Source organism: Nothobranchius furzeri, chromosome 12 (genome assembly GCF_043380555.1).
Source record: "Nothobranchius furzeri strain GRZ-AD chromosome 12, NfurGRZ-RIMD1, whole genome shotgun sequence".
Taxonomy (NCBI): domain Eukaryota; kingdom Metazoa; phylum Chordata; class Actinopteri; order Cyprinodontiformes; family Nothobranchiidae; genus Nothobranchius; species Nothobranchius furzeri.
In genome coordinates, this window is record NC_091752.1 from 54,798,558 (window position 1) to 54,808,727 (window position 10,170).

A 10,170-nucleotide genomic window follows, 5' to 3' on the forward strand; every position below is an offset into this window, starting at 1 on the left:
ACAGTAATTCATGAAATTTCAATTGATCACCAGGATCTTTTGTTTTAAGCCATTTCCGTTCCGCAGCTCTAAGATTGGTGCGTAGAGACCGGAGGGTATCATTTAGCCAAGGGTGCGACTGAAAGGATCTAGCAGGTCTAGTGGCTAAAGGGCACAAGTTGTTAAGACAAGAGCAGAGTGTGGAGCAGAGTGACTCGGTGGCATCATTCACTTCATAGCAGAGGATGTGTTGGGAGATGGAAGAGTGGAGGCAATAAGAGAGGAGAAGTGGTTGGGTGCCAGATTGTGGAGGTTGCGGCGGAATGAGACCATTGGGGAGGAAGCAGTGGACCGTTCATGTAGAGTCATACCGAAACAGATGAAGTAAAGATCAGAAAGATGCATCGGTGTGACAGAGATTGTGTCTATGGCACAGTTTCTGGTGAAAATTAGGTCAAGTGCTTTTCCAGATTTGTGAGTTGGAGGACTTTGTACTAGTTTTGGATCAAATGATGACATTAGTGACAGGAAGCCTGATAAGCTGGGATTGTCCAGGTGAATATTCATGTCTCCAAGGACCATTGTGGGACAGTCGTGCTCAGGAATGGAGGAGAGCAGGGTGTCGAGTTCATCAAGAAAGTCTACAAGTTGACCTGGTTGGCGATATATGACAATTTTCTTAACTAGCACCTTCCCTGCACCCGTCCCCCCTCTCTACCATTCACTCCTTTGTTCCCTTCTCTCCATGATTGATGGCAAGTTGTTGTTATTGCTGTTGTTAGCCTCAAGGGCAACATGCCAATTATCACTTGTAAGTCACTTTGGACAAAAGCGTCTGCTAAATACATAAACATAAACAAAAATAATTTTTTTCGGTACAGTTACCTGGATGGCATGGTATTCAAAGCAGATGATTTTCAATCAGCCAAAAAGAGCACACGTCACCCCTCTGTTCATTGAGCTCCACTGGCTACCGCTAGCAGCACGCATCAAATTCAAAATTGCTAACACTAGCATACAAAGTCCGAGATAGTATGGCTCCCATCTACCTGAATCCTCTTGCAAAGGCTTACGTCTTGGCCCCGCCGCTCTGGTCATCACAGGATCATCGGCTAGCAGTGCCTACACCACGCTCAGGACAATCCAGACTCTTCTCATGCATCGTTCCACAAATGTGGAATGACTTTCCAAGCACTACCTGAACAGCGGCTTCCTTTTTGATTTTCAAGAAACTCCTGAAGACCCTGCTCTTCAGAGAGCATCTTCTAAACTAGCACCCTCCCTGCACGCCCCCCCCCCCCCCCACACACACACACACACACACACCCCACCACCACCACCAACCACTCGTTTGTTCCCTCCTCTCCATGATTGATGTCAAGTTGTTGTTATTGTTGTTGTTAGCCTCAAGGGCAACATGCCGATTATCACTTGTAAGTCGCTTTGGACAAAAGCGTCTGCTAAATACATAAACATAAACATTAAATGACTAACATCTGCCAATACCGATATTGATGCCGATATATTGTGCATCTTTAGTCTTGTTCTATATCGTACAGGGACATTTGAAAAATTGCAATGCATTGTTTAGAAATTAAAAGAACTAACTGCAGTTGCAGCATTGCACCACTACAGGGGCGCTGTATCAGCAGCGGTGCACCGAAAAGTGCTAAAACTGCTGCAGAAAAAGAAGATCAAAAATTGCTTTTCTTGCTAGCTGGTACACATCTATGGTTGGTGCTATATCTATGGTAGGGTGACCATACGTCCTCTTTCCCCTGGACATGTCCACTTTTCACTCTCTGTCCAGGGCGTCCGGAAACAGAAGCATAACCCCCCTATCGGCGGGGGGATTTCCTACATTGATCCAAATGTCCGGTTTTTCATCCAGGAGCAGGGATCGAATTATGAGGGGCTAAATATATTTCAGGGAAAGATTCAGTTTCTGCCTATATTACAATATTTATGGACTCTCAGCGTAGCGGGATTCTGTTGAGAGGATGCAGAGCCCGGGGCCAGGGGCCCGCTGCGTCCGGCGCATGATACATTCTAAAGGTGGCGCAACAAAACATCATTATTAGCACATGATCGTTCATATCTGTTCAAATCCTCTGGTATTCTGTCTTTTACTCGTTCCTGACGCGCTCCGTTCATCTTGTGCTGCGGTGATTTCACCTCACTGACGCAGCATCGAAACGCGCATTCCACTTTGCGGTCAGGAGATCCCTTTGATCTGCTCAAAAGTTACTGATGAGGTGCAAAAGTAAGAATCCAGGCAGCAGTTTTCTGGAGAGTTTAGAGGAGATGCAGGAAGATGAGAGACAGACAGGACAGGAAAATAGTTCAATAAAAACAAGAAAACAAAGCTTGAAAGTCAAATGTATGTAGATTTATCCCCACTACACGTTTTTCCCCGTACAAAACAATAAGTTATACACATGTAATATTTATACATCTGATACAATTCAAAACTCAGTCACACACCCAGTGCAGTTTCAAGGCATTTTGGGGTCCAAGGCTAAACCGAACACCTCCCTAACCCGTACATAATAGACATGCCACCATTACATTGTTAGCAGCAGAAATTAAATGTTATTACCATTTCCAATACAAAAGCATGTTAATGAAATGCATTATATTTTACTGGATATATTTATGTGTTATTTTGACTAAGAGAAGTGTTATTAATACAAACCTAAAATGTTACTGAAATGTTGGTCAAATATTTAAAAATATTTTTACTATAAATATCAGATGGGAAAAAGGGAACTAAACACCAATCTAATGCATCTTATTGAGCCTTTTATTATATGCACAGAGTATGTATGTGCTGGCGCATGGTCAGGATGGTACCACCTCTGCACATACATGCATCCACATACAAACATATTTTTTCTTCTGGTACAGTTCTTTTTAACAAATGGGAATCCACCAACACCAGTAAAAGTGGGTCTGATGATTACGAAAGTTGAAAATCGGTATCGGCCCTCAGCCCCAAAATCTGTGCATCTCTAAATAAACGTGTTTAGATGGATATTTCTAGTTAATTTAAAACGTGGTCAGCTACCTCTGGAGGCGTCTGAAGCCTGCTTAGGGAGGACATTAGTGTGCAAACAACTTCCTACAGGGTAGGGCTGGTTTCTCTAAAAACCAGTTCAACTCTCCCAAAACCAAGACGGTTCTGGGTGAACTCAAAGCAAAACAAGCAGGTAAAACTGTTCTGAAAGAACTGTTTAAACCAAGAATTGACTCATTTGAACAATTGTTCACACACAAAAACAGTCTAATATGACTAGCATCAATGATGCCACAGTAAGAGAGTGTCCATGATGTTCCGCTTCAGGTCAGTATTCATCTCCATTAATAAAGTTTACCGACAAGAAAGTTAAGAATTAGGCGTCTAATTGGAAACACCTGGTAAAAGTTCCCCGGTTAGTCCACATTGAGGAGGGTATGGAGGAATGTGCCTCCCTCCATGGTGGTAGCACCTGTTGTGTTCCCAGCTTCCCACACACAAACCCACCTTGTAGGTACTTTCGGTCAGCCTGTTCACCTCCTCCATCCTCGACATCTTTGCGTCTCTCTTCTTCCGCCGGACAGAATAAACAACAACAAAAATATCTCTCCGTCTTTTCTGGTCGAAACAACAAGAGGTATCCAAGTGGGTAAAGCGACGGAAGCCTACGGACGTCTGAAGTCCCTCATAGCCAGCGCGAGAGGCGGCTCGCGCACATACCAGCGACAACCGGAGGGACACGGGAGAGAGGAAATATGAAAACAAAACCCGGGACCAGTAATAACAAAATAAAAAAAGTGTGGCTTTCTGCTTCTGCTGCTGCTCAGCACCAAAAGGCTGAGCTGTCAAACTTGTTGTAGGTGGTAGTTCAACGAAAGGGGAGGAGACCTGTGGAGGGAGGTATCATTAACCACTTTAACCCTTAAATGGGGGAAACTGGGACTTTTGTCAAGGTGGTAAAGTCAATAAAGGTTATTTATGTCATGGGAGAGTTGTCAAACTAAATAAAAACACAACTGCAGACTGAAAGGTCATTTTACATCAAAGTTTTTTTTTTACCTTAAATTTACGATTTAGATGAAAGTAGAACTTTGACCTAAAAGCTTTATCACCAAATAACATGTTTTGTGTTAAATCAGCTGTTTCACCAGCTTTTTCCCAGTCGAACTAATAAATAAAATGTTTTATTTAAAAGCAACTCTGGGTATTTTATTTTTATGCAGACTGAGTTTGATTTGATTTGTCATTCAGGTACAGCAAACGCGCGCCCCCTAGAGGCCATCTGTCCGAAAAGCAGACACTGACTGAACATAGCCTTCACCTGAGGTCGGCATCCACTTGTGTTCTTCTACACCTCTGAAGTGACTCAGTGATGCAAATCTGTGAGTATTTTGTAAATTTAAACTGACAAAAGAAAAGGCTAGTTTCTGGAATGTGCATGTCTAAACTTTTGCAATAATGCTAACAATACAAGCAGGGCCAGATTAACACTTTGTTGTACCCTGGGCAACAATGTTCAAGGGCCCCATCATCACGATAGTTTTTTGGTTGCGCCACTTTGAGAATGGACCGTGCGCTGGAAGCAGCAGCCTGGATCGCTGCGCAACAACGCGCTGTGCCGCTCTCTGTGCTCTCTGCTCAAACGAGTCCATAAATGATGTAATATAGGTAGAAAACTTTTTTCCAGCTTCCCTGGATGCGTAGGATATACAGCTCCCCCATAATTCGATCCCTGCTCCTGCAAAAGCTGGACATTTTCATCAATACAAGAACCCCCAGTCCGGACGCCCCGGACAGAGAGTTAAAAGTGGACATGTCCGGGGAAAACAGGACGTACGGTCACCATATTCCTCATTAAGCGGGAAATTACAGATACAGTATATTGCTCGTGCCCTTGCTGCCCTGGGCCCTTTAGAGTTCGTGGGCCCTGAGCAATTGCCCAGTTGCCCATATGGTTAATCCGGCCTTGAATACAAGTAGACTGAGATGTTTGGATACATTTAATTACTGTTAGAAATGTACATGGAAGTCATTTTACTGTTGAGCTCACTCTTCTCTAACATGTTCAAACAACTTTCAAATATACAGTGCAACTCTTCTTCGGACCCACCATGAATGAATATTTTAACATAATAGAGCAAATAGCTATAATAGCAGAAGATGGTGTGTAGTACATCAACTGTGAGCTGCTAGATTTTAGGGTTTTGTCATGCAGTGTTGCAGTGAGGTAGAGGAACTTATTGTTAAAGCTTTGAAGTATAGTATGATGTTCCGAATGTAGACAACAGCACCAGACAACAGCACGAGACAACAGCACGTGGCAACAGAGAGTAACGACAGACTGAGACAATACATAGACACATTTTTGGCACATTCGGAACCTCATATTGAAGTACAATTAAAGACTTAGCTCACAACAGCATTCTGCATTTTTTATGTTAGCATCTTTTAAGAAATGAAGATGCAACTTTATGTTTTATTACTCATTTATTCCTTATTTCTGTAATTATCTACAAATAAGACTAGCTGCTTTACTGCTTCACAGTTTATTGTGACTTTTTCTATGTGGCTTATTTTTTCTCAGTCCAACACTTAAAAATTGGAGCGTAATGAAACTTATTAATCATATTTTGAAGGGTGAAGTATTTTTGTGGCTCTTTCTAAATTAAATAGTCAGTGTTGGATACAATAAATTATAAATGTAATCGTAAACAGTACCATGGACAGCATAGATTTAATTAAAAAAATCAACAATTATTATAAACCCAAAGAAAGCGGTCAAAAATGTGAATTACAGGACTGCTTCTCAAATAAATAAATCAAAAATAAACATCCTAGAACAAAGCAGGAGCTACATTATCAGTTATTTGACATTTTGTGTTAGTTTGTCACTTCAGATCTCTAAAGCTAACTAAACCAATGATCTTCCCAGTCCACACTGTAACGTCACGTAATGGCCTGGTTTTAAGACCCACAAGTCACAGGCCCTGGCTACTACTCCAGTCTGCAATATAGTCCTTCACAGGAGACTTAAAGTCTGCTACCACTCCTTTAATCTATGCAGCTGTCTGCTTATCTGACTGTTATTCCGTCCAGCAAGATGAGGGCATTTCAAGATTTAAAATAATTATTTACCGGTAAATAAACTCTTTTTACTGCTAATAATCCAGGTTCATTATAACTGTGTTTAATTACTGAAATGAATTATTATTCTGGCCGCCCAACGCTCTTCAACCAAACAAGTGATTTCTGTCACGCTGGCAGAATTGCTCCGACACAACAAACGACACCGGCAGAACAAACCTGATGCTACGAGATTCCTTAAGAATCTGCAGACGCAAACCAATTCCACCTGTGTGCCTGCGGCATCTCTAGGACCTGAGAAGTCGGTACCATCGGTCTTCCCTTCCGGACCCAGTACCCTGAGGCTGTTCAACATCCTCCTTTGACCTCCGGATCCACGACGAGGGTCGCCTGACGGTGAGGTAGACACAGATTGCGTCTGAATGCTCTTTTATTAAGAACAACTTAGCTTATTTTTTTTCTTTATAATTAAAGTTTTTATTATGTTCAGATTTTCTATAACATACAAAAACATACAAAAACAACTTAGCTTATTGACAAAACCAAATTCTTTTTCACCCAGAACGTGTCCTCTCCAAGATACACGTTCTGAGACATTGCTTCACCCGCAAACAAAACACACTTCGCCTTAGATTCATCCAAACACAGGGTTGTTTTTAATACCAAAGCTTTAATAAATTGTCTTTTATGAATTGTTTAGTAATAAATTTGTTAACCTTTTTAAACTTGACTCTTTCTTGAAATAAACACGGAGTCGGTGTATATTGATCACTGAACAAGCAAAGATCTTTAGATCTTCTGAATTAACAAACAACTTTTGCTATTAAATTAAATCTTTAAAATCAAATATTATAATCTCTCTCTTTATATATATATATATATATGCATGTAAATTTCATTCATCAATATGTTTGATCTTCTTAGGAATTAAAACATAAGCTCATAGCAACAGCCTTTAATTCCTAGATATGTAGTTCATTAACCCTACAACATAAAGCATTTGTTGTATTTGTGTGTCTGAAGGTGACGTTTCTGATTCACCACTAGATGTCCCTCACCATCAGCAGATGGAGGCCTGTTTCATAACTTTGACACTTATTTCAGTGTGGTATGCACCTATTCATGAACCTTTGCTGTTATTCAGACATATTTACAACAAGCTGAAATGATCAATGCCAGTAAATACCCTGTCAGATAATTCTGAATTTACACGTTCTGTTGGAGCGTCCTTCAAATCGAACAGCAAGCAAATAGCAATTAAAATAAATATGCCAAGTCCCTTCTTTGTAAATGTCATTTGAGTTCAAAACTTTGCTAAGCCTCCTGCTGTCACCAGGGGCTGCAAAGGGGAGCAGAATGCTAAGTGAGATTGTACCCTCAGGCTCTGAATACTGCTCTGGGCTCTCAAAATGCTGTTAAGTGGCACACACACAAAGAAATTAGTCTCAAAAGTCACTACGTGAGAGGTAAATCTATTCTATTTTTTCCTCTCTTGTTCTCTCCTGAACCGTGTCTGTCCTGGCAGCCTCCCGTGGGTTAGGAGGCACAAATCAATACTAAAGGAATGTATCGCTAAATAAAGCTATATGAGAGTCATTTATTACAAGTCATTCACATTTGTGGAGGACAAATGCTCAAGATTTTCCCCCACAGGTGCAATTCATATTGCCCTGTAAATCTTAATTTGTCTGTTTGTCTTAAAGACACCCCGAGGAGTGACTAATAAAATAGATTTTTAACAGTTTAGAAGTCAGACTTCAAGATTTAAGTACAATCCTACACAGTAGTAATGCTCTGGCGTGCTGCTGGATGCTGGAGTGGATGTTAATTTGTCTTTGCAAAGTTCCCAACAGTTTTGGTTTTCAGGCTGTGATCTTTTGGGTTCTGTGATAAGGTAATGGACAAGTAACATCTTACTTTTTGTAGATGGTGCACACTTTAAAAAGAACAGCTTAGTCCTGATCAGACTGATGAGCTAACAGGTAGTCAGAGAAGGCAAAAGAACAGAGTGGATTACTGTCTTCTTAAAGACCATGTTCACTCATTTTTTAGTACATTAGCAGTGGTTTATTGTATAAATGAATGCCTTGTGTAGTGACAGTGGAGAGGAAAAGTCCCTTTTAACTGGAAGAAACCTCCAGGAGATACTAGCTCAGTATAAGCAGCCATCCGCCATGACTCACTGGGATTGAGAAGACAGAGCAGACACACACCCATACCATACCATACCATACCATACCATACCATACCATACCATACCATACCATACTAGTTTATTTATAAAGCACATTTAAAAATAGCACGGCAGCTAACCAAAGTGCTGTACAGGAGAGCCAAAGACTCAAACACACCAACAAAGACAGCATAGAAGTAAAATATGAAGCTAAAAACATATAACACACATGCAGGGCATAAAATTACATTAAAAGTTAACTAATCATAAAACAAGTAAAGACACTTAGATAAAAAAAAGAGAAACAAGTAAAAACTTGCTGAGCAACATTAGCAAACTATAAAGTACAGAGGAATGCCACAAGCTGCCGCTAAAAGAGAAGCGTCACGCTGACGTATGAAGACAGTCATGTGGGAAAAGCCAGGATAAAGTAGTGTGTTTTGAGGGCAGGCTTAAACCTACAAAGGGAAGGTGCCTGATGTAAAAGGAGGGGCAGAGAGTTCCAGAGTTTGGGGGCAGCATGAGAAGGCACGCTCACCCCAAGATTTATAGCGAACCTTCAGAACAATCAGCAGCACCTAATCAGCTGAACGAAGGGCACGATTGGGTGTGTAGAAAAGCAGCAGGTCGGCCAAGAGGGCGGTTCAAAGCCTTGTAAACAAACAGCAGGATTTTGAATGGAATTCTAAATTTGACCGAGAGCCAGTGTAAAGCCTGATTCATGCTTCTTCGTCTGCGTCAGTGCGGAGACACGGAACGTCCTTGCGGGCCTGCTGGAGAGCTCCGCAAGGACTGACAGAGTCGAGCTCTTTTCTAAACGTCCGTCAGTCGAGACGGACAACGCAAGCTTGTGATTGGTCAGGACGCCGCTGTTGTCAACACCGCCGCCATTGCGCCCTCAAAAACATAAAGAGAGCCGAGGATATCTAGTGGCAGACACGGAGCAGCTTAAAGAATATCTCGCGAAAAAACTCTAATAACATGAACGTTTAATTCTCCCGTGACTGGATGAGTGAAAAGATGCACAGCAGACGTTTTATTTGTGGACGGAAATGACAGGAAATGTGGGTTTAGAGGTGGCGAGTGCATGAAGAGGTGGAGGAGGATGAGAGACAAATGTGTCTGTTTAAAAGTCTTATATACAAAAAACCCACAATATAAACACACTATCTTGGACCGATACATGACAGGATGCCAAAGAACAGCGCTACGCCCTCTGTTGTCCTGGCGGGGAATTGCTTTGCAACACTCCCCAGGAGACGGAGAAGTATGAGAGCAAAACGCTTCCGTCAATCCGTGCATGTCTGTCCCTTGCGAAGCTGACAGAGGAGCATGAATCAGGCTTAAGTCTGCAAGAATTGGAGAGATGTGTGTGCGTCTGTTGGTGCTGGTTAAGAATCTGGCAGCAGCATTTTGAACCTTCTGTAGTCTGCTCAAGGTGGAAGCACTAATCCCAATCAGGACGGCATTCGCATAATCTAGACGGGAGGTGATGAACACGTGGATGACTGACTCGAGATGCGGGTTTTTGAGAATGGGTTTAAGGTGAGTGATCTGGCAAAGCTGGAAAAAGCACGACTTGACGTTTGCGTTGACTTTGCACAGCTGATGTACTACTGGCGTTTGTAGGGTTAAAAAGGATGGCCCCTTTCTTGCTGTCATTTAAACACAGGTAGTTAGAGTTTAGTCAGGTTTTAACATCAGAGAGGCAGTCAAACAAAGCAGAGATTGATTGATGCTGACTGAGTTTTAAGTAAATTTGACAATCATCTGCATAGAAGTGGTAGTTGACACCTTTATTGGCTAGAATCTTGCCGAGGGGAAGCATGGTTGGTTCCCCTCGGCCAGAAAGCAACCACAAAGGCCCCCGCCCCCCCTCTAGAGGCACGGAGGATCGCCCCGGGGGGCCACAACCAGC

The 10,170-nt window shown here is 42.0% G+C and overlaps 1 protein-coding gene across 1 annotated transcript in view; it reads right to left on the reverse strand.

Moving 5' to 3' along the window:
- Positions 1–3,884, reverse strand: part of baiap2l1b (BAR/IMD domain containing adaptor protein 2 like 1b) — a 63,870-nt gene extending 59,986 nt beyond the window's left edge. The window contains exon 1 of the mRNA XM_070542716.1: positions 3,503–3,884. Coding sequence (XP_070398817.1) covers positions 3,503–3,550 — 48 coding nt within the window. The 5' untranslated portion in view covers positions 3,551–3,884. The remainder of the gene's footprint in view (positions 1–3,502) is intronic.
- Between the last annotated feature and the right edge of the window lie 6,286 nt (positions 3,885–10,170).